General features: G+C 43.4%; 10 protein-coding genes and 1 non-coding gene across 11 annotated transcripts; 4 read left to right on the top strand and 7 right to left on the bottom strand.

The window, feature by feature from the left end:
• Positions 1 to 251: 251 nt before the first annotated feature.
• Positions 252 to 1,114, bottom strand: VTP01DRAFT_8997 (uncharacterized protein; the record flags this gene model as incomplete). The annotated part of the gene is made up of 3 exons (XM_069388179.1): positions 252 to 443; positions 517 to 918; positions 992 to 1,114. The coding sequence occupies 3 exons, from the start codon at positions 1,112 to 1,114 to the stop codon at positions 252 to 254; spliced, it is 717 nt and encodes a 238-aa protein (XP_069240503.1).
• Positions 1,115 to 1,218: 104 nt separating this feature from the next.
• On the top strand, positions 1,219 to 1,656 carry VTP01DRAFT_8996 (uncharacterized protein; the record flags this gene model as incomplete). The annotated part of the gene is made up of 1 exon (XM_069388178.1): positions 1,219 to 1,656. The coding sequence occupies one exon, from the start codon at positions 1,219 to 1,221 to the stop codon at positions 1,654 to 1,656; it is 438 nt and encodes a 145-aa protein (XP_069240502.1).
• Positions 1,657 to 3,800: 2,144 nt separating this feature from the next.
• VTP01DRAFT_8995 (uncharacterized protein) lies at positions 3,801 to 4,995 on the bottom strand (the record flags this gene model as incomplete). The annotated part of the gene is made up of 4 exons (XM_069388177.1): positions 3,801 to 4,076; positions 4,144 to 4,330; positions 4,398 to 4,702; positions 4,759 to 4,995. 4 exons carry the CDS (start codon positions 4,993 to 4,995, stop codon positions 3,801 to 3,803), a joined length of 1,005 nt encoding a protein of 334 aa, XP_069240501.1.
• Positions 4,996 to 8,835: 3,840 nt separating this feature from the next.
• VTP01DRAFT_8994 (uncharacterized protein) lies at positions 8,836 to 9,380 on the top strand (the record flags this gene model as incomplete). Its single annotated transcript, XM_069388176.1, has 4 exons — positions 8,836 to 8,838; positions 8,914 to 9,064; positions 9,191 to 9,211; positions 9,277 to 9,380. The coding sequence occupies 4 exons, from the start codon at positions 8,836 to 8,838 to the stop codon at positions 9,378 to 9,380; spliced, it is 279 nt and encodes a 92-aa protein (XP_069240500.1).
• A 162-nt stretch (positions 9,381 to 9,542) lies between these two features.
• On the bottom strand, positions 9,543 to 10,933 carry VTP01DRAFT_8993 (uncharacterized protein; the record flags this gene model as incomplete). Its single annotated transcript, XM_069388175.1, has 7 exons — positions 9,543 to 9,666; positions 9,746 to 9,993; positions 10,061 to 10,201; positions 10,261 to 10,438; positions 10,501 to 10,653; positions 10,712 to 10,800; positions 10,868 to 10,933. The coding sequence occupies 7 exons, from the start codon at positions 10,931 to 10,933 to the stop codon at positions 9,543 to 9,545; spliced, it is 999 nt and encodes a 332-aa protein (XP_069240499.1).
• Positions 10,934 to 11,080: 147 nt separating this feature from the next.
• Positions 11,081 to 11,940, top strand: VTP01DRAFT_8992 (uncharacterized protein; the record flags this gene model as incomplete). Its single annotated transcript, XM_069388174.1, has 3 exons — positions 11,081 to 11,349; positions 11,408 to 11,649; positions 11,711 to 11,940. The coding sequence occupies 3 exons, from the start codon at positions 11,081 to 11,083 to the stop codon at positions 11,938 to 11,940; spliced, it is 741 nt and encodes a 246-aa protein (XP_069240498.1).
• Positions 11,941 to 11,965: 25 nt separating this feature from the next.
• VTP01DRAFT_8991 (uncharacterized protein) lies at positions 11,966 to 13,549 on the bottom strand (the record flags this gene model as incomplete). The annotated part of the gene is made up of 5 exons (XM_069388173.1): positions 11,966 to 12,657; positions 12,726 to 12,854; positions 12,912 to 13,225; positions 13,298 to 13,334; positions 13,387 to 13,549. 5 exons carry the CDS (start codon positions 13,547 to 13,549, stop codon positions 11,966 to 11,968), a joined length of 1,335 nt encoding a protein of 444 aa, XP_069240497.1.
• Positions 13,550 to 13,796: 247 nt separating this feature from the next.
• Positions 13,797 to 16,456, bottom strand: VTP01DRAFT_8990 (uncharacterized protein; the record flags this gene model as incomplete). The annotated part of the gene is made up of 10 exons (XM_069388172.1): positions 13,797 to 13,931; positions 13,994 to 14,579; positions 14,647 to 14,786; positions 14,850 to 15,167; positions 15,235 to 15,305; positions 15,375 to 15,428; positions 15,501 to 15,733; positions 15,796 to 15,952; positions 16,021 to 16,088; positions 16,161 to 16,456. 10 exons carry the CDS (start codon positions 16,454 to 16,456, stop codon positions 13,797 to 13,799), a joined length of 2,058 nt encoding a protein of 685 aa, XP_069240496.1.
• Positions 16,457 to 16,697: 241 nt separating this feature from the next.
• VTP01DRAFT_8989 (uncharacterized protein) lies at positions 16,698 to 19,512 on the bottom strand (the record flags this gene model as incomplete). Its single annotated transcript, XM_069388170.1, has 11 exons — positions 16,698 to 16,746; positions 16,805 to 17,101; positions 17,157 to 17,380; positions 17,432 to 17,721; positions 17,783 to 17,932; positions 18,007 to 18,352; positions 18,413 to 18,551; positions 18,613 to 18,738; positions 18,800 to 18,985; positions 19,047 to 19,318; positions 19,384 to 19,512. 11 exons carry the CDS (start codon positions 19,510 to 19,512, stop codon positions 16,698 to 16,700), a joined length of 2,208 nt encoding a protein of 735 aa, XP_069240495.1.
• A 94-nt stretch (positions 19,513 to 19,606) lies between these two features.
• VTP01DRAFT_8988 (uncharacterized protein) lies at positions 19,607 to 21,465 on the top strand (the record flags this gene model as incomplete). The annotated part of the gene is made up of 2 exons (XM_069388169.1): positions 19,607 to 19,912; positions 19,981 to 21,465. 2 exons carry the CDS (start codon positions 19,607 to 19,609, stop codon positions 21,463 to 21,465), a joined length of 1,791 nt encoding a protein of 596 aa, XP_069240494.1.
• Positions 21,466 to 22,045: 580 nt separating this feature from the next.
• Positions 22,046 to 22,119, bottom strand: VTP01DRAFT_t39. The gene has a single exon. It is a non-coding gene; the product is annotated as a tRNA-Ile (tRNA).
• Between the last annotated feature and the right edge of the window lie 846 nt (positions 22,120 to 22,965).

The raw sequence follows: 22,965 nt of genomic DNA, 5'->3' as shown, positions 1-22,965 counted from the left end.
TCCACGTCTCTCTGGACCCCTCTGATCCTTTGGCCTGTGACAGACGCTCCACGATATCGTAAGTGATTTGGCTGCGAAGAATGAATCAAATTTCATTGTTAACAGGTACTTCATATAGATACTGGATTTACAACAGCTGCAATGTGCACCTTCATATTTCTGATTGCCATCAGCATTATATCCTACGTACAGAAACATGACATATCATGCATAGCAAGACAAGATTCTTCGTTTGACAAGGATGAGCCGCTCTAAGGAAGCATCACACTCGAAAAAATAGATTCTATTCTGCCATCTCCGTGATGGCTTGCTTCAAATACTCGTCTTTTAGTATCTCCATCCTCCTCATCATCCCCTTCGTCCGACCGCCGTCTTCGGCGATGTCGCTGTTCTTCAATAGGTGTTGCTATATTTTTTCTTGCCTTGTATATAGGCTCATACTCCTATTTGCATTCCATGCGCATTAAAACATTTATACCCCAACTTTGCCCACTTGTTTTCCCTTCGTCGACATACAGCAATCTGTGTTTTGAATGCATCATTCGGATTTATACATAGCCGTCTGCTCTGGACATATTGGTAGGCTTCCGATGCATCCAAATTGAAAGTCTCCATCATGTAAGCAATAACGACTGCCGGGCTGCGCGACATGCCGCCGTTGCAGCAGACAAGAATTTTTCCGTCTCGTCGCAGGGTATCGTTGATAAATGTCGTAATCTGAGGGAATAGAGGGATCAAATTCTGCGTTTTAGAGTCGGATACTTGGATGGGGAAAAAGGAGAAGGCGCTTTGAAGATTGAGGAATCGAAATAGCTGTGCTTCCATTGCATCCAGTAAGCATACAATGTGTGTAATTCCAAACGAGTTGAGGTACTCTGTGTCTCGACAGGCTGTCAGTGGTCCAAGGTATAAACCAGGCTATTTTTTTAACAGAACCATTGGTATGTTAACACACAATGTAGCAACAACGGACTTCCCGACAGATCCATACGAGCATCTCTTGAATCTCTCTTCGCATTTCATATCGCCAGTCGTCGAGGGTGCATTTTGCGGTCTCGCTTGCAAAGTAGTCTCTATCAATATTTGTGTGTCCCGGCAGCACGTCTTGCTGCATATTTTCCAAACGGAACAAAAAGAATAAAATATGTGAGAGAGAGAGAGAGAGAGAACGTTTCCCGCCAAGCAATTTCGGCGCTGCTGTTGCAACAACAGCTCATTATGCAGTTGAGCTCGCCACACACACGCACACACAGCCCAAATTTGGGATCAAGGCAGGAACAGCAGCGGTTCGGCATGATCATTTCTCGCCCTCGATGCTCTCTTCCTCGCCGTTCTCTCCCTCCTGCGACAACAACCAAAAGCAACACCACCAACAACTACGCTAGCGATAATACCCTGACACCCCCTACAGCCACCTCCTCTCGAGAGGTGATACCAACCATCATGAACTCCCAGTCTCTGTCCTCTACAAACGCTGGAAGCATCCTTGGCACTCGCGTCCCCCAGGTCCAATGTGTCTCCACCTCCTATCCAGCCAAAGACGGAACAAGACTATGCTGGAATAGTGCAATCAAGCCCAATTCAGTTACCGACAACGCGCTACCGTCAGATATGCCACTGGCACTGTGCAGAATACAAATTACAATCATTCATTAGCCTCTGCTTCAACGTTTAGCCCTGCCGTCAGTTGTGGATATCCTTTCATGTATATCCCACCGTCAGATTTTACCCGGCAACTTGCTCCTTCATACCCTTGTATTTCCTCATCCATCTCAGCAGGACCTGCTGTTAGACATACAACCTGTCCCTCAACTATACACTCGTCGTGATAATGCTATGCTTGAAGATAACATGTGCACTACAGCCGGGAGAACTATTCTCACTTCTCACGATGCAGAAATTCTTTACAACTAAAACCACAAGTTTCCATTGCCATGCTGCAACACACTACTGGACCATCCAGTTACATCTTTTTTTGCTAGCATAAGTTTCACATGTGATTATTTTATTGCATACATAATATTGGCAAGCAAAAGCGTTCCTTTTTTCCCCTTTTGTCTTATTATTATTTTTCTTTTTGTATTTTGTGAAATACAAGACATTCCGAATAAATTATACACCAGATTCCAGGTGTCAGGAATGCTTTTAGAGTTGATCTGGCTCCTTTCTAGGAGATGTACTTGCATTTTACAAGGTGAGGTACTTTATCGCAATGGATGCAGTCAATCGCGTGGTAGCCGTCTCAGAGATCGTCTCCATGTCGAATATGTCTTATACAGTACCTTTGTTGCCATTCTGCACTCCTGTTTCTGAGCTCACAAGGGCGTCATCGAAAAGGAAACTGTCAACAGCATATCATATTTCTCTTCCGTAACTCGTACATAAATCTTTTGGGCTGCATAGGTGAGATGCACCTTTAATCTCTTGGGTACGTTCTTGCTGACATACAACTAGCAACCTTGGCAAGTACCCAGTTATTGCAACCAATGGATATGGGCTAACTTTCTACCTCTTAACAAGAATGGATATATGTGGGTGTTGTCAGTTTAGGCCTGTTAAGTGCAGTCAAGTTTCAGTGTTGCATCCAGAGAAACTTAACATCGTGTATGTCAAGAAACTTATATCACATGTGAATGTTGTGGAGTAATACTATGCACGGTGCGTTATTATCACGACTGTAGAATACACGATAAAATATCTCACTAATGCAGCTCCTTTGCTGCAAAAGTTGTCCGGTGGAAACCTATTTAACAGAATGTACTGGCCTATATGAATCTTATAGAACAGAAAATTGTTCTACCTAGAACCGTCCAACAAGTAGTGAAGTTGGGATTTGCTCTTGATCTTGCAGCTCCTTGGCAGTGTTCCGTTGGGAAGTCGTATTTAGGTAATTCTCGGCCAACGCCGCCATACGCAGATACCCATGATATGCTTGGTCTACTTGAAACTATACTGCTAAAGTGATTAAAATTATAATCAGCGCTCCCATCATTATAGTTTACTAATTTTCTGGTAATGCCGGAATCATACGTTGTTTTCCTTTATGCCTAGAACTCTCAGCTTCAGCTGTTTGACGGCTCCAAGTAAATACAGTTGCTTACTCAGCTCAATAGAAGCTTACTGTCTGGACATGGTTCCTGAACCGTTCAGAAACATTGAAGGAACGTAAGTAACTAAAAGAGATTTACTAAATTGCTCACAATGTTCTGCCTAGAATGTCGTATCCCGATGAGAGTGCTTTTGAGAAATGTTTGGGTGTTTGAATTGCTACATTGTAGATTTGCTCGAGCAACAGACTTTTTGCATTCAATTGCTGATAAAAGTACCTGATCTAGACTACTCCCGGCTTTGGTGAAAGGAGGAAATCTCAAATGTGCTTGTCCAACTCTTTGCCTACTGTCTATGAGCAATGTATGGCCGACACGATGTCGGGTAGAAAACTAGAAGAGCTTTCTCGTTAACACTCTCCATCTTCTACGGGCACTTGCTTTCTCCAACTTCTAGGACAAGTTGCATAGGCAGCCGTCTTAGAGTGCTTTCTGGCTTATCTCTCCATTTCAATGTTTATGACGCGGCGGGTGTAGATGATTTGCATCAGCTTGGAGGCGTATTTCCGTCGGCATTTTCTTCAATGTCTTGCACTGATGATAGAGTCAGCAGAGACATCAGTGGATTGAAAGCACGTCATTATAGACATCAGCAGAATCGAAATAGATTCGTTTATTATGTATTTATCTTTGACACGAAGTCATCGGCTACGCTAATTTTCGAATCTGGTTACGCTATATTTTCGAATGTGCCTATGTTAACTTTTTGATTGCTACAATCCAATCCTTCAGTTCGGAGTGTGGGAAATCTCTTAGCGCAAAGTTACAAGGTAAAAGCATTACTTCGAGCTTGCTCGCGTAATGTATGTGAATCTCTTTATCATTAGCACCCTGCAGCCTGTTGAAAAATAAATTCAAGAGCGAGTTCGAGGTACTCCAGTTGCCAATTATATGAGTATAAGGGCACATCAACCCATGCTTCTTGGCTACCGCCTGGAACTCTTCATTTGTAGCTATTTCCCCAATGATCTGAAGGGCAATTATGTAGCTCGGTTTAGCATAATTATTCCAAGTTGTGCTGAAACCTGAGGCCTACCGTTTTTCCTTGCCTAATTGCTCGATCAGCATAAAGTTTCTTATCCTTGAACCTCAAATCCTTTGCTTTTGCGGGTATGTTTCTCATGTCATCGGCTGTACGGGAAACATATGTCCAACTAGCCGGTGCTAACTGCACCTCTTTTAGGAACCTTTTGAATTCTTCTTCTGGGTTATCCCTTTTCGCACTGATTTATATTGGCTTCAATTAATACAACGTATTATTATAGAAGGTAGAATCTCGAAAAAGCTTACCTGTTACAACAGAAACATACAAACTGTAATGTTTGTTCTTGATCATGCGACAGCAAATCAGCTCGTAGATGGTCCACCTCAGCTCTCTTGCCCGACATCGTATTTTTGGTGAATATTAGTGTACGCTTGCAATATATGCATTTGAAACCGTTTTGTTCGCATCGTGTATATGCATCGATCACAAGTGGGAGTATCGTCGACATTTCCGCTGCGTTTTCCTTGTCTTTCGAGAGGCCCCTACGCCTGCACAATGCTGTCCACTTCTTGAGCATTCCTTCAACGGTATTGTTTGCAAGACTTTTAGTCTAAAGACACGTTGAGAATTCAGCCATTCTAATCACGCTTGCTGCTCTCCTTTTACCTCGTTCACGATTTTAACGCACGATTTGTACGAAGTAAAGGTCGTGCTGCTTTGACCTTCATAGAAGTCTTGATGTGGTAGTATCTTTCTACAACTATAGCAAGCTTGATGACCGTCGAAAGATCCTTGCATAGCTCCCAAGAATCCTAGACGGTCTTGCAGGGAGGTTACACTCCTGTTCATAGCTGTCGAAATGTCTTCAATTGGTACATCGTCATTGAACATCTTGGTAAGCATTATATCCTCGTCTTTGCTCCAAGCTTTAACATGTCTTGGCGAATCTTCATTTTTCTCTAGGTATCTCTGAGATTAGGAGTCGTACTCGCAATATTTCCTGCTTTGCTTATCTGTACCTCTTCACTTTCGGAGAGCGAGACTTTATACCGCGGATCGTTTTTTAGTTCGTTATACATATTGCGAACTGAATTGTACGTTCGCTTTATTGAAGTCGCCACCTCAGCGTTCGTCTTCCCTTCGGCTTTTAGTTTCATAAGCTCCTTCTTTTCCTCCTCGGTGTAGTGTTTACGTTTCTGAATGTTTACAGGCCTTAGGTACGCATTTGACAAGATATGGATAAATGCGGCAAGTAACCTTTTGGGCAGCCACATATGATCGGTTTTTGACTTTATCGGTGTGGGTGTTTGACAGTGGTACGTTTGCATCCACTTCTCGCAGAGATTCCTTAGCCATTGTCATTCTCAAACGTTAAAGTAAGCATTAAAGAAGGGAATCAAGAAAAGAAAAAAGAATTCTCTCTTCCCTATTTCTTTTCTTTTGTTTAAAACAAGGGCTGCGCGTCCGCCGCGACAGCTTCATAATTGGGCTTCCGTCGTCCTAACCAAGTATTCATATATTTGTGAAGCGAGAAATACAGACAAATGTCTTTCCTTGCTTTTAAAAGATAACAACTTCGTAAGGTTTAGTTCGGCTCTTATACTAGCTCTTTCCATCGCACAAAGGAAAGGAATAAAATCATCTTTTAATTGTGCAGAGCCTTGTGGCTCAAATCCATTCAAAAGCATTGAGAAGTCAGGGACGATAAGGATTGCAAGAATGATAACAGCTACCGGAAGCATTAATGTTCCTTCAGGGTTAGCTTAAGTTGATGATGGTAATAACCGCTGTAAGTCGCCGGCACGCGGCTCTATGTCGGCGCGTTCACTTTCTAAAGAGTCACGATTTACGTCAGCTTCATTGCATTCAGCTGTTGATCTCTTGATAAAGAAAAGAACTTAGCAGATATCGTTGCTATCGTCAAATTCGTGCAATTCAATTCGTGGTTCACCGTGATAATCAGAACGTGCTCTAATAACATCCATGAATGGACCTCCATCTTCGTGATTATCTTCAATAATAAGTGTTCGAAAAGGTCTCAGCTATTCATAGCGATTAGGCTTTATTCTGTCCCGGCTGTAATGCAGAATCTACACTGCATGTACATTGTCAGAAATTGCATTTTTCTTGAGCTTCCTAGTTACTATACACTCTAAGCTATAGTCAGAATGTACTCGATCAATATCCGCAATTCCTTGTAAAGCCGGATTCCTGCTTGACAGTCCTTGGATGGATACGTGCATGCTAGTATGTAGGGGTGAGACAAGTGTGTAGTAAGCCTCAACGCTAGTGCTGGATATCGTGCTAACATAATAGTTGCTTGTCGAATACTTATCTTCCAAGGGATAGAAAATATGAATGCTCGCGTTAAAATAGAAGAAAATAGTATTTATTTCAGAAATCGCGTACAATGTACACATGCTTGCTCTATCAAGGAATCTGGATAATACTTTACTGGTCTTCTTGCTGGGTTTCTGGCATTTCTCTTATGATCCTCACCGCACCACGTGGCACTATGGCTTCCTACAATGGACTAATGTCATGACTGTATCTCCGTTGCACATTGCATCTTGGATAAGCATTTTGCATTACGAAACAGAAGTTAGCGTTAGCGTCACGTCATCTCATTTTTATTATCCAAACGCATTTTTGACTATTCCTCAAAGATTAAGCTCTATGTTTTGAATATTCCTGACGACTTGTCCACTTTTTTCAAGCGCTTCTTCAGAGTGCTCCTGGGAATTGCTGGCTCTATAAACTCTATCAAAGGGTGAAGGCAAGGCGTCATCTGCAACGGCAATAGACTGTATAGATGAGTCATTACTATCTAAAGGAATGGAGTCAATATCCATTCTTCTTTTTCTTTTATTGCATTCACTGCCATATGACCTTTTACCTCGGTGTAGTTTGGAATTTTTACATGAAAGCTCAGCAGAAATACATTTTCGAATTTGATAGCTCGGTGTCAGCGAACCTCTATCACATAACGCTGCGTCACTGAAATCATGTAAGCTTTATATTCTTAACCTTTTGTTAATTCGTTTTATCGTCTCGTTTGCATTCATTGAATTCCGAAGCATTTTTCCGATGCATCAAGTGTTTGTATACTCTACCTAGCTGATGCAGATAATCTACAGAAAGAGTCTGATGATGTAAATTTCAAACAAGAATATGCTACGAAATCACTGTGGGACAAATTTTGGGTAAACGAATGGAATCGCGGTCGCTGGAAGAAAGCGGGGAAATGGATCCGTTTCAACAAGTTCACTGGTTTGTTGTATAGTGAAAATGGATAATTAAGTGAAAATAAAAAGCTCTTACAGAGAAAAAACAGTTGGATAACGGGTAATTCACCTAAACACTCTTACCAACGTTAGGAACATTAGGAAACGGTGAATAACAGAAATATGCTTCGCTGTAATATAATAGCCATCCTCGAATTTCTAAATGATGTAATATGTGCACAAACAGGTATAAATGATATTTCATATCACGTTGATATTTATATGCAAGGCACAAAGGTACAAATGTGTAAGCTATGCTAGATTTAAAACGCGCCTCTTAACGAGGTTGGTAGCTACATGCAATGATGTCGATTAACTATCTACGAGCAATCGAGTATTAGTAGCTAATTAATTTCCGCGCTGTTAAGTCGTTGATGCTCACCTGGCAAGTTATGCTCTTTTCTTCTTTTGCTTTTGCCATCAGAGGTCTTCTTGCTGCTAGATTTTGGCTCAGTCTTTGAATTCGATGATTCGATTTGTTGCCTACACATGACAGATTAATTTGAAATTTACATACTAATTTCATGGTCTAACATCACCATACTGCTTACTTCAGTCAATCTGCGGCTCTTTTTATGTTTGCTCTTACACTTTTTCTTCAGTTTTCCTTCATCCTTTGCGACTTGTTTCCGCTTGGCAGAATTCCGATATTTGCTTTTGTTTCTCCAACATTCAGATGCAAAATGCATAGCAATTCAGCCGTCAGCACAGGCAGATAGAGCGATGCCCCGAGATGCACCCTGCGTCTCAATTTTTTGCACTATTTGGATTTTGTATGCAGAGTCTAGCAACTTCCATGATGGAATTGACTTCTTGTCCTCTAACGGCCCCTTGATGACATTGTAACAAACCCAGCTTGTCCATCGTCCAAGATCTTTGGTGCTCCTCTTCACAATCTTCATCGGTAGATCAGGCTTCAGTTGCTTCAGCGCTTTGCATATATCAACAACTCTTATGGATTTCTTCTTTGGCTTTCTAGCATTGTCTTGATTTTCTTCGGTCGGACGTGGAAGCTTAATCTTTGGCCCTGGATCACGACATGTGTATGCGTAGCTCTGACATTCTCCAACTTTTGTGCAGTGTACCCAGAAATGGGCAGAGAAAACGCTACGTATTACATAGAAGAAACCTTGGAGCTCACGAATGCCACCATCAACAAGATTGCTACCGAGTAGTTCTCCGGCGAAGTTGTCAACTACTACAGTGCAGACTCTGTGTTGGGCAGCGAACAACGGTAAGCATCAGTACCTCGATTTTTTTAACTCTTTAGAATTATGGACGAAGTGGTATTCTCTGAAGGCCTCAGGGATGTTATGGAACTGAATATCAATATCAGCTGAGTGCTATGGTGCTACATGTGTTTTAGTGACCAATATTCTGCTCATTCACAAATCAAAGCTTCCTTACTAGAGGTGTAGCAACAATGACTGCATCAAGAACTTGGTACTCGCCGTCTTCAATGGTAGCTAGATAACGACCGACAGAATTACCATGTTCATCTCTGTAGAATTTCGAATGCTGACGACCGAGTATTCAGGCGCATGCAACCCCTCAGGAAGGGTCATCGTCAGAGCCTCCGCTGACCGATTACCCCCAAGAGGTCACTTGGCTGTTCTTTCGCGAGAACCAGTGGGTCCCATTCCAGAGTGAGAACCATTACAAGATTGAACAGGCTTTCACCATGGGAGGTAAGCATTTTAACAAGTAGCTCAACCCGTCCAGACTGTTTCACCCGCCTGACCTACTTCTTATTTTCTTATTTTTCCTTCTCCTACTACCTCCGTATGACCATCCCTTTGTCACACGCTCTCCAGGCATCTATGTAGATATTAAAGGTAAAAGAGCTTCTCAAACACCTATCCAACCCTCAATGTCTTATATTTCTTTCCCTCCTCTGTAGACGACAATTTCCCTCAACTCAAGAGTATACGCGTCTTCCCTGCCCGCTTCTACCTGTCCTACCTGGGTATGAAGTACAGGCTAAGCTGCGTGATTCAGGGATAATATATATATGTACATGCATACATTTCTGTAAAGTTGTTCTCTTTCCCCATCCCCTTTATCTTTCTTTGTTTTTGCTTTCTTCTTTCTTTTTTTTTTTTCTTGTTCCTTCCAAACTTATATACAGCAACATCTATGACTTTAAATATAATGAATAACTACAATCTAGCCCTCTATCGGTTTGCATGTAAGACCAGTAAACGCATCGCCAATCGCTCGCTGATATGAGTACTTCGCCGCAAATCCTCCTGCTCGTGCCTTCTTGCTTGTATGAATGTATTCAGTTAAACTGCGCATGAGATCACAGAATGTTAGATATCACACATGTTGAGATGTTATAGTATCCATCATCCTCAACCACTACTTACGGATCTTCGTAACTGTCTCGGACATCAAAGCCGCTTGGGTATTCGTATTGCAGATTAAGTGGATCAAATTCCTCCATAGCAGTATCTCGGATATCATCCTGCTCCATTGACGCTGTAATCCAGGCAGGTAACGCAAGCCGTGCAGGTGAGCTGCTGTCTGATTGCTGTTGTCGTCGAGCAGACGATCGTTTTAATGCAATGGAATGACGTGCGGCTATAACCGACTGTGCCGATTTGTTTGTAGTAGCCTATGTATTCGATGGTTCTTGTTAAAAAAAATGGATTCTGGACTCGAAAGATCTAGTTGTAACCTACAAGCTCTTTGATGATTTCAGCTTTCTCTTGCTCTCTTTGTCGTCGCTCCTCTTCCAAAGTTTTCAGATATTCTTCGCGCTTCTGCTCACGCTGCTGTCTCTCAATCTCATCCTGATAACTCTTGTATCGTTCTTCATTTGCCTATTACATACATCTTAGTAACTTCGATCAAGCAAACAATTATCGCTCTTAAATTTTACCAGTCGCGCCTCGTTGGCTGCAATCGCTTCCTTGTTTTCCAATTCGTATGCAGTAATCCTGGCCTCTGTTTCCGCCACGTCGACTTCGTTCATAAGATTGAATGTAATATCCTCTACTTCTTCTAAATAGTCGTTGTATGCTCTTAGGGTTGGGAAATCTTCGGGTCTCTTGTTGAACCTATAAACGTTGTAAGCAAAATGCCGGCACTTTTTCCCTAATGTGTTCCAAATGTTACGTACACTTTGCTGACCCGTTTCCGTATCCGTACTTCCTTTTCGACTGCCAGGTCTTCGAAAATTTGGGACATGAACTGATTTTTGCGCAGGACCTGCTGACATATAGGGCAGGGTGCAGGACCGGCACTGAACAGCCGATCTATACAGGACTCGCACCTAACTTGCGCAGTCAATGGTCGTTCGTTCATTCGTTCCTAGCATTATATTGTCTTACATTTTGTGAAAGCATGGCGATACAAGTAGCTTTAGATTAGGTGTCAGATATTTGTCGCTCTTGCAAACAGGGCACTGCGCATCCTCTTCCTAAATCGAAAACCATTGTCAGATTCACGATCCGGTTTGCTTCCTCGCAGCGGCTATGTATACATACTTGGTATGACACAACAGACGATCCTGATTTGCCAATCATGAGCGTTTGACTTCTTAAGGTCGCCATAGTGTGTGAGAGTAAAAAGTATGTACGAAAGAGAAAATAAAAAGGCTGCTCCATTTGCATGACAGCAGACCAGATCCATTCAAATCCGCCCTTACTCCGCGGCTTTTTCGTCGTTTGCTGCTTCCTTTCTTCGCACACGTTCCCAAAATGTCGATGCTCAACAAATTAAAGGAGAGCCAAAAGAATCCAGTCTTTATGGACGATGACGATATTGATAATATGGACTTTCCGTTACCTGGATCGTCGAACGATGCAATGCCCGATTTACAGAGTATGATGAGAAACATGTCTGTCAATACGCCACCTCCTCCTCCCTCTGCAGCTTCAGCGGCAGCAGCAGCAGCAGCAGCCGGTCCTGCAGCTGTAGTTATGACGCCTCAAGGTGTAAGACGTTTAGATCCATCCGAATATAAAAAGTAAGCGGCAAGAAGGAAACTCTTTGATTGTCATCCAAGATGCTTATATGTTCTTTAGTTGGGTCTGCGTATACCCGTGCTACATTGATGCCGATAAATCTGTGAGCGAAGGACGTAAAGTAATTAAAAAGTACGCTGTCTCGAAACCGAATGCATATCACATGGCGCTCGCAACGCAGCGGCTTGGACTATCTGTGGTGTACGAAGGCAAGAGACATCCTCGAGATTGGGCTACAGTTGGCCGCATCAAGGTCCAAATGAAGAATAACAACTTTTTCATCCATTCACACATCACCACTCGTAAGCAAGCACAAATACACTTATCTCTCTCTACAGGTCGATCGCTAACCGTTCATGCTAGGTAAACAACTGTACATTGAGATTGCAAAGCGGCTTCCCGAAGTAGTAGATACTCCTATGCCTGAGAACATGGTCACGCCAATGACAAGTCTTGCAGAAATCGAGGCAGTGATCGACAAGCAACGCAAAGCACAGGGTTTACCGACACTTGCCGAAATGCGCGAACAGCAGCAGCAAAAAACGCCAAACTTATCAAAGAGGAAACAAAAAGTAAAATATGTACGAGGATAATTAAAACAAAAGAAAACGATATCTATTATGCGCCAATGGCTCCTTCTGCGCGCAATGCGTGTATTTGCTCCGGGGTGTAGTTGAGCACCTGTGACAGTACCTGATCTGTGTGTGCACCTAGCACCGGTGGTGGCAAACGGATAGTGGGTTTGAAATCGCTGTATTTGACGGGAGGGCCGACAAGATTGATTGTTCCAGCCCGTTCGTGTTCGACCTGCTGAACGAGTCCGCGGGCAACAACCTGAGGGTGCTCGAATGTTTGTTGGATATTGTTGATAGGAGCAAAAGGGAAACCTGCACCGGTCAGCTGTTCCAGCCAATGCGCTGTAGATTCTTGAATGAGGCGGTCGCTAAGAATTTGGATCAATTCTTTGCGATGGCGCACGCGGTCAGGGTTCGTTTTGAACTTTTCGTCTTGAAGCAAATGGTCTAATCCTAGGCGGGTGCACAGCTTTGCAAACTGGCCGTCATTGCCTGCGCCAATCATAACAAACGAGTCTTTTGTGGGAAACACTTGATAAGGTACAATGGAAGGATGCGATGTGCCCATGCGCTTGGCTTCCCTGCCTCCTATCAGATAGTTGGATGCAATGTTGGCCAGAGACGCAACTTGGGATTCAATTAAAGAACAGTCGATCCATTGACCTTTGCCAGTGACTCCTCGCTTAATCAGAGCCGCCAAGATGGCGCTGTGTGCATACAGACCAGTTGTCAAATCTGTGTAAATAAATACGTTGTCATTCTTTACTGTTCTTTGGCACCAGAGTATTCCGTTCGATGTTTACCTGTGATCGCAACGCCCACTTTTACAGGACTTCCATCTGGTTCACCAGTAATATGCATTAATCCAGCCTCTGCTTCAATAATCACATCATATCCCGGTCGATCAGCATAAGGTCCAGTCTGTCCATAACCTAACCTCGAATAAGCAATCATATCCTCTTTTTTCCTTGAGATCTGAGAAATTTCACCTGTAATAGAGGCATACACTAGCTTAGGATTGATCTTTGAAAGCTGCTCGTATCCCATGCCCATCTTGCTCAACTTGCCGGGCAGATAATTTTCAACCAAGACATCGCACTCCTTGACTAGATCGTGCAGTAACTTCCGTCCGCCGTCCGACTTCATATCGACCGTTATTGATTTCTTATTTCTGTTGACGCATAAAAAGTACGCGGATTCGCCTCGGCCAACGTCCTCTGGAGACTTATTTTCGGCATACGGGGGTCCCCACGCACGTGTATCGTCTCCACCTTTCGGGTTCTCGACTTTGATCACTTCGGCTCTGTCCAGATTAAATAGATCGATCAGCAGCCGTGAAAATAATCAGGGTCCCGTATTATTTTAACTTTATTACCCCAAGTCGCCAAGCATCATTGTACAGTATGGACCCGCTGTGTAATATATTAACATGGCTGTGATCTGTTGCTTAAGCAGTCTACGCACCTAAGACACGAGTCAAGTCCAATACCCGGATACCCTCCAAAGGTGCGCTGCTGACTGGCTCCGCATTCCTGAATGCGACCTGACATGACGAGAACGAGCGCACCGGTGCAAAGACCAGAGATCTTGAAAGAAAGACGCACGAGCGACCGAGAGAGACACTCATTCTGTTGTAGCCACCCGACGCAGGAAGCGAGAAGATATAGATTTTAACTTTATAAAGATGATGCCAGTTCCCACGGTAAAGTCTTTTGCCGATTGGCCTTATTTGTCAGCCGCAATCGCTGGATGGCCTGCCACACCCGTAAACATCCAGTAAAAGAGATCGGTTTGTTCCGGTCAATAGCTTTAGCCATATGTATTTCTCAATTTATAAAGTATTTTCTCATGGTCTCTGTCTTTCTCTCGTCTACTTATGTACAAGGCGCAAACTGAGGAAAGAGTTCAGGGACGCTACCGTGCTTCTTAAAGTACTGAATAGCATTCTTTGCCATATCAGCCGTATGTTCTGGCGTAATCTGGAAAAACTTGTAGACGTCCTTGTAGGCCTATATCACATGTAATCAGTGAGTGATCCGATCTCCTGGAATCATATATCTGTTCAACTTACTCCGGAAGCACCAAAGGTGACCATGCCGACTTGAGCATGAGAATATTTCTGCCAGCCAAATGTGCTGAGAGCTTCAACGGAAACGACAGGAATGCCCTTTGAGAGAACAGATTGTCTGTATTCTAGAGGTTGCTCATCGAACAGCTCTGTGCAAGGCATAGAGACAACACGCACTTTTGTTCCTTCTTTTCTCAGCAATTCTGCAGCGTCAACAGCAATGGATACTTCAGAACCGGTGGCGACAAGAATAACGTCTGGATTTTGGTCTGAAAGCGGTTCGAGAATATAGCCACCCTTGCGCACAGCCTCGATAGAAGAACCCTTGAGTTGAGGCAGGTTTTGGCGAGTCAAAGCCAAGACGGAAGGCTCTTTGCACCGCTCCAACGCTATCAAATAAGCTCCGGAGACTTCGTTGCCATCAGCGGGACGGAACGTCAACATGTTTGGAGTTGCTCGAGTCAAAGCTAGTGTCTCGATAGGCTGATGAGTGGGACCATCTTCACCGAGACCAATAGAGTCGTGGGTCATGATGTAGAGGACCCGTAACTGCGACAGTGCGCTGAGACGAGCAGCACCCCAACCATAACTATAGTTACATACATAGTTAATATATGAACTGTGTATAATGAAATGCCACAATGCCGAATACTTGCGTGAGGAAGTTCAAAAATGTACCGCCGAATGGAATAAGGCCTTGATAAGCAGCAATGCCATTCATAACAGCATGCATACCATGTTCACGGACACCGTAACGGATATAGCGACCAGAGTAGTCACCGAGCTTAGTGCTTGGCTGCATATAATAGGTTAATTGCTCAGGATCTTTATCGTAAATGATAGCTTGCATAGGACTTACAGGCTGGAAATCGACAGCTGTCTTCCATCGGGTGTTGTTCGAGCCAGTCAAATCGGCCGAACCACCAATTAATTCAGGAATGACTTCTGTGAGCTTGGTAAGTACTGCTTCGGATAGCTTTCGAGTTGCGACTGCAGCGTCTTTAGGGCTGTACTTCGGAAGGGCGTCTTGCCAACCATCAGGAAGCTTGCCTTCCCAGCGACGCTTGAGTTCACCGGCTTCCTTGGGATACTCTTTGCTGTAGTTATCCAGCAACTTTTGCCATTGCTCCTGCGCACGCGCGTTTTCGGCGGCTCGTTCTTGATAGAATTTGTATACCTGATTACAGAATCGACTCTAGTTGAATAGCATGACGAGGGATGCATCGTAGCACTGGACTTTTTACCTCTTGTGGAACGACATATTGTTCATCAGGGTTGAAACCAAATTTCTGCTTCAATTGTTTGATATCCTCAGCTGCCAACAAACGGATGAGTGAGTTAGCTCAACAAAATCTTGGGATCCACGCTGCATTCAAAAACTCACGATCGAGCGGGCTGCCGTGCGTCTTCTCTTCGCCCTGGAATTTGGAACCGAAACCTAACAGCAAAAATGCACGTCAACATGACATCATGGCCAGGGCGCATACGCGTTGGTCCGGAAAAAACTCACCGATAGTAGTGCGGATCTTGATGATGGACGGCTTGTCAGTGACAGCTTTGGCATTTTCGATGGCTTTCTCGATATCAGCAAGATCATGATCACCGTCATCGAGCTTTTGAGTGTGCCATCCGTAAGCTTCAAAGCGCTTGAGAACATCTTCTGTAAACGAAACAGCAGTGTCACCATCAATGGTAATGTGATTGTCATCATACAGCGCAATAAGTTTTCCGAGCTGCAGATGTCTTTGTGTGGATGTCAGGAAAATCGTGAAAAAAAAAGCACATTTGCAGACGCCAGTCCTTACCCAGCTAGAGAGCATGCTTCCGCTTGGACACCTTCTTGAAGGCATCCGTCACCCATAATGACATACGTATAATTGTTGATAATTTCATAGTTGGGTCTGTTGAAGGTAGCAGCCATCTGCTGTTCTGCCAAGGCGAGACCGACGGCGTTGGCAATACCTAGCGTGAAAATATGCGTCAATAAACGTCTGTATTTTCCAGACAGAGAAACGATCCTGCATTGTTACCTTGACCGAGAGGACCGGTAGTAACCTCAATGCCTTCAGTGTGACCACGCTCAGGATGGCCAGGAGTGCTAAAAGTTGTGAGGCGTCAGTGCCACATGGGAAGAGGAAAAAGGAACCACGCGTCATCTTGCGCCACTTACATGCTGCCGACGTGACGGAAGGCCTTGAGGTCATCCATGGACATCTTGAATCCCATAAAGTGGAGAAGCATATACTGGAGCGCGCAGGCATGGCCGTTGGAAAGCACGAAACGATCGCGGTTAGGCCAATGAGGGTCCTTGGGATTAACCTGCACAAATTTGGAGAAAAGGACGTGTGCCATAGGCGCACAGCCCATAGGAGCACCCGGATGTCCCGAGTTTGCACCACGGGTGATATCTGCAGCTAGCGTACGGATCGTATTGATACAGAGCTGTGTAATGTCGTCCTGAGCCATGGTGGAAACTGAAAAAGTGAAGAAAGGCAGCGGGTTTAATGCATTTGCAGAATGATTTTAAAGCAGCAAGCATGGGTTTTCGAATCCGATTCAAGGACCGGTCTCGTTAGTTTGTTTTTCGACACACAGAAACAAAAGCAAAAGACGCGCAAAAAGGAAATGAAGCCAAGCTGTTTCGGATTAAAAACTAGTTTTTCTTTTTTCTTCTGTGTTATTAGGTTTAGCATAAAAAAGAAAACCGCTACCGCAGGGAGTCTTCATCTTCTTTTAAACTCACTTGTGCCTTCAACCTAGAGTGATGTGAGATCGATCCTGATAAAATATCCCTGTACAAGAAGGAAAACTTACCTTCGCGTAAAGTTTTCTGGCTTGCTAATCCATCGTCGTCCCACTTTCCACAATCCCAGTTCTAGATCCTTTCGCAGCTGCTGCGTGGCATCTTCAGACAACCGATTGGGTGCAATGATATTGCGCATGTGCCAATCTTCAATGCCAGTGTATAATTCACGTAGAATGTTCACAAAGTCGGCAGATGGCATCTGGGTGGATAAAAATTCGCAAGAACTTTTGAAGTTCTGCAAAGGCTGATATAGCTCTGCAGAAATGTTGTCTAAAGAACTTGTATCGTCTGGTGGCATTTGCCATCTATCAGGCAACCGAGTCAGTAATCCATAATTGCAGTTCAGTCTCCTTTTAATACCTTCGCACGTAGAGTCTAGCGTCAGATGCCCATTCTTTCATAATAATTTTGATTGCGATTCTGTCAACCTTTTGTTCCAACATCTTAAATGCGGTTACTGCACAGGAAAATATGGATTCATCAGATGTGTCTTTTGCATAACTGCTGAATGGCGTCTGCTCGGATGTAATGCGAGAGATCGATTCATCATCTTGACGGATTTGATATTGCATATCTAGGAAAAACTTGTAGCCTGTCAACATTTGAATCGATTATTTCATCTTTGCTGCACTTACATCTTCGTCTCCAATTTCCTTCAGAGTGTCGCAAACAGTCCTGCTGCTTGCCCACCATCTATATAACCGATGAAGTGCTGCCAACGTCCCGCCAGAATTTGCGGTGGTCATCAATCCTGTCACAGCGTCTGGCAATCCGCCAGGAGCAGGAACAGAACGGATCAAGTTGAGAGCCTCGAATGAATCCAAGGCAGCACTTATCCGTCCATGATACTGTCCCAGCAAATCGAACTGAATGTCTAGTAAAAACCGCAGTTTCTGTTGAATCTTTGGTAATAATTTGTAAGACTCTGGAATTGCATGTTAGCAATGTCGCCATCGAGCTAATAGATATTCTTATTATATTTTCACCTGTTACACTTTCTAGGAGCCCAAGCAATCTGGATGCGGATCGACTGGCTTGCACTTCATTGCCATTATGATTATTATTTAAGGTCTGCTCTTCGTAGGCATCGAATGCTTTTGCATCCGTGATAAGTTCAATGTATCGTTTTTCAGCGACTGTCGTTGTAAAGTATAATTTTAGCAAAGCAGTCTTCCAATTGCATAAATTATGATTAGTATCAGATCCCTACATTCTTTCTCTGTATCGAACCATGCATCAAACCAATCAGTGTTATCCAAGATAAGACTTCCTGGACTGTTCGCGGGAAGCGGTTGATATGAAAAGTCTTCGAGCAACATTTTCTCGAACTCCAAGACTTCGTGGATAGTATGACTCAAATAGCTTGGTTTGTTTAATATTCTCGGTACATGATGGCGCAGCTTTCGCAAGATATCCTCCATCAATCCATTGATGAATACATCTTTTACTGATATGGTCTGCTGCAATGTATCTGTTACTATAGGTTGCACTGTCGTAATAAGGAACGGTAGATGTGCACCGATAGTATTTTTGACGTGAGATAGGAACCATTCCGGCTGCAGTTACAAGCAATTAGTAGCTTCGCATTGTTTTCTCTGGATTACTGGATGGCTTACCTTGTCAGGTCGATTAGTCGGCTTCGAAGTTTCAAAGTGATAGCGGAACCTGAGTGACAATGCTTTGTTCATAATCGTAATGGGAATAAGATCAGTAGGTCCAGTTCCATCAGCGTCTTTTGTTTTAAATTGATGAGGCCTGATAGTGAAGATTAATAACGACCACCAGCAAATATTTTTGAGTGCAATCAGTAACTTACGCTTTTAGGAGTAGCAGATGTCTGCATGCTTGCTGGAAACCACCTAACTTTTCTTTAACTTCCAGCTTGTAGGGCGGTCGAAGAGGTGTGGGCCACGACAGATCGTCAAGAGTCTTTGAAAAGTTCCTAAATAGAAAAATTCTTTCTTTAAGCATGGCAGCTTTGAAGCTTTTCATCCAAATCTTACCTTGTCAAAATGTCTAATAATTCTTGGTACAAAGTTGATGCGATTCCTTCCAGATGTGACACGAGATGTTTACATTGATCTTCTGATTGTATCTTCTTCTTGACTTGTAGCGTCAACTCGACTAGCTGATTGTAAGGCTTTATGGCATCCTCGGTATTTTCCGTAACGAGTCGTTTTGCTTGTGCTCTGAAAGTGATATAAGCAAAAGTGACTCCATCCGCAAATTATCTATATTTCTGTTATATACCTTAGATCAGAAGCGGCCAGAAGGGTTTTCACATAAGTCTCGGCATTCTGTACGCTTGTCAATTCTTTCCGCAAACTATCGATATCTTCCACAAAGCTAGAAGGCTGAAATGTGCTGCTGTTGTTTGAAGCGCATTTCGCACTGCACTCTGCAAGGTTCTTTTCGGTTTCAACTAGGGAACTGTGTAGTTTGTCGAGTGCGGCTTTCTGAGCAGTGGCACGGTTGAAGATATCCTCCAATACTGCCCGAGTGCTACTCTTGACGCCCTCAAACTATGTCCAGGTGCCAAGACGATTAATGACTTCAGGTTCGTTTCCATTCTTTTCGCGCTACCTACTTCCTCCTCCAGGTTCTCCTGCTCTTTCTGTTTCGCCGCCAAGAGAGAGCGAATGTTGGATATCTTCAAGTCGCCGATGGACTTGATGTTGTCATCGAGATATGCATGGGCTGTTTGGAATTGTGACATGCCTCACGCTGGGACGTGGCAGCAGGCGAAGCGAAGCTTTGTGTGCGGAGGTCCGGTTACAATTTCTTTGCGCTTCTTTTTTTCTTGCATGAAAATGGCCACCAGCGTCAGTGCCGTTACAAAAAGGTTCGCTCCCGATCGCAAGCTGATAAATGCCAAGTTTGAAGGCTACAAGCTGTCACCATTCCCGGAGCAAGGAAGCTTGTTCCGGACACCGTTGCCTTGTCCGGGCTTGGCTATCGAGAAAGCAGCCCAGTTGAATCACCTCGGATTCCGCGATCTGCAAGCACGCGTGCGATTCAGCCATTTGGCACAAGGTTTTCCGCTCAACGATAATGTGGGGACAGCGTACTATGTCGACCAAGAAGAATCTAAAGTAGTCATGGTGCTATTTGACAAGGTATACAGATAAAAGACAGCAGAGACTTTAAGCAGTTATTCGTATGCTGTTTACATTCTATTTCATAGGATACTAAACAAACCAGCTTCCAAGGCATTGCAAAGCTGGAAGTCGAGAGTGATAGTATGCCTTCTTACGCAGAACCGGATCCTACGGTTCCAATCGACCGACATTATCCATCCATCATCGCCGTGACGCCGACAATATTGGTTGTAAGCGACGGTGCAGGATATATCCAGGTTTTCCAGCAAAATGTCGAAACCGAAAATAAGATATCAACTTTCACGCTCGGTACAGTAGTATACGAAGGCGATGGTACCGAAGGAATATCGCCCGTACCATGCACCTTGTTAGCGGGTAGACTTGTCAACGACACAATCATCTTGGTACTGTACAGTAATGTTGCGTCAACTTCGACGAAATTCAATATTTGCACAATGGAATTAACGCTGCAACCTCCGGCACTGAAACTTCTCTATATGCAAAGAGGCAGTCAAGTTCCCGAGTATGTCTCACTCGACGATGACTTTGCTATCTTTGGAAGCGAAACACAATACGAAGTCGTCAAGAGAGCGGACGAGGATGTGAAAATGATGACAGAAGAAGAGGAAAAGGCTGTAGATAAGGAAGCCAGAGATATTGCACTGCATAAGGTTCCACCTTATAGCTGGACTCAAGACCAGACGGACATCACCATGCAATTTGTCTTGCCAGCTGGTACGCCCAAGGCTGCTATCAGCTGCGCATTTACAAACCAGCATTTGAATTTGATTATACGAGCACAAGACGTCGATATCTCATACCCTTACCGTAAACTCTGGAGTACTGTAAAGGCAGACGAATGCATCTGGACTTTAGAGCCAACCACTGGACTCTTTACCATTTTTCTGGTAAAACGAGACGAGCATACGCGATGGCCACATATTTTCGATACAGACGATGGAGTGTTGGAAACGCTCGATAAGAATCGACTAGTCGAGATCGCCGAGCGGCTAGAAAAGTTTACTTCGACGAAAGAAGAAACAGGAAAGGGACCCACTGTTCAAACACATCAGCACACTGTCGGTGCAGACATCGATGAAGATATCGATCAAGACGGGCAGCCTATACGTTTCACTGTGCTCAACAAGCGAGGGGAGATCACCGAACAAATTTCCTCTGCAGGCAGCGAATGGCTTTGCAACGCGTTTGGCACCAATCCTTCTGTGTGCGTCAAAGCTGATGTGGATGGACAAGTATATACGTTTGAACGAAAAGGCATCATTATTGAGCCAAAGCATGTCGCTACCTTCGATGCGTTTGCATTTGTCCAGGCATCAAAGCGAGATAGTCGATATGTGAAGCTTGATCCCAGCTATCAATTCGCTATCATTGTCGAGAGTAATCGCAATGCATATATTTACTATCGACATGGGGATAAGCGCACTATCGAAAAGCAAACTCTTGTTGATCTGACGCAGGGCCGTAATATAGATGTATTGGGTGTGCAGCTAGTACTTGATCGTGTTGTAATGATCTTGACAGACGTTGAAATAATAACATTGATAGTTTAAGGATGTAAATATCTTCATCTTGCCTTTTTCAATGACTTTGCCAATGTTTCCTTTTTGTATGTAACAACTCATGTTTCCTTATTTTATGAATTATCGTTTGTGCTTTTTAGGAGTTCAAAATGTACACAATGATAAACTACACTTATGTATCTTCTATCTTCATGTTTCTAATGTAGTTTCGTAGCAAAAAAACATGATTTACGATACAAAAACGATCGAGCGCCTCGGTGTCGTAACGCTAATCTTTTGCGCTACGAACCCACAGAGACTTGTCACAAAGGAGAGATCACGAAGTAAGAGGATACTAGTCAAGTGTCGGTTTATTCTTTTGCTCGCTTCAGTATTTATATTATGTGTGGACTTCTACGGATATATGATAATAAAGGAAAGTCGATAATATATAAATATTGTGCAATGGAAAATACTATTCAAAGGGAAAGGTGTCAAAGAGAGCGGCGCACATGACGGCGAAGTGACCAAAAAGGAAAGGGGTAAAGCCTGTGCACGACATCGGGCTGGAGCCGAGATTTACAAAAAGTGCAAAAAGAAAGCACGGAAGAACGTGTGAATGAGCATCTTATGCTCACTACAGGGATCGAACCTGTGACCTTGGCGTTATTAGCACCACGCTCTAACCAACTGAGCTAAGCGAGCTTCGCTGCTGAAGTGTTGGGGATCTGAAACTCCGAATAAGCTTCAGGCCAGTAATCAAGTTGGCAAAACCATTACGCAGAAGACGTGTCTGATTGGTTGGCTCGGAGAAACATTCTAGCATTACCGGGAAGGTACTCGCTAAGTGAAGCTAGTTCACCAAGCTGCTTAGAAGATTTCCACAGACTTGTACACTTCCAGTATTCTCCAGAAGCTTCCTTGTAAATAGATATAAATATACGTTGTTAGAACAATAAAGTCCAACATGGAATTCGCCGGTAAAGATATTGTATCCTTTATTGCTGGATTGATTCTTCAAGCAAGATAGACATCCAGGGAATACACACACGACAGAAGTTTTTTTTGCAGAAACAATTTAAAGAAGTATTTGTCGGAGTTCTTCGAATTCTTCTTACAAATTAACTTTTTCTTCGAATATTACGTAATGACGACGTTTAGACCCTGAAAACTGTTCAAAAGTGGAAATTTCTCAATGTCTTTTTCCGTAAACAGTGCTTATATAACAAGCATTATATGCTATAATGGTAAATAAGAATCTTCTTATAGTGCAAGTATAGAGTACTTGCTTATCCGAACTTAAAAGAACGCCGAATCCCCGCGTATGCTCCGCACAACCCAGTGGTTATAAAGGCCGTGCTTGATGGACAACAGCTTATTCGACAATGTTGAGGATTGCTCAATGGCTACACTATTTGCTTTCAGTGTCTATCAATAAATTTTAGCAAGTCTTCTTTAATGTTACAAGTAGCAATTCACACGTACTTAACACTTTCCTTGTCGAAATTCGTTACAATGAAGAAGCAAGCAATTATTTCCTCGTGGAACCAT

Source organism: Rhizomucor pusillus (genome assembly GCF_041956525.1).
Source record: "Rhizomucor pusillus strain CBS 183.67 unplaced genomic scaffold VTP01scaffold_6, whole genome shotgun sequence".
Taxonomy (NCBI): domain Eukaryota; kingdom Fungi; phylum Mucoromycota; class Mucoromycetes; order Mucorales; family Lichtheimiaceae; genus Rhizomucor; species Rhizomucor pusillus.
Note: the sequence above shows the minus strand (reverse complement) of the source record. Positions and strands in the feature narration are given on the sequence as shown.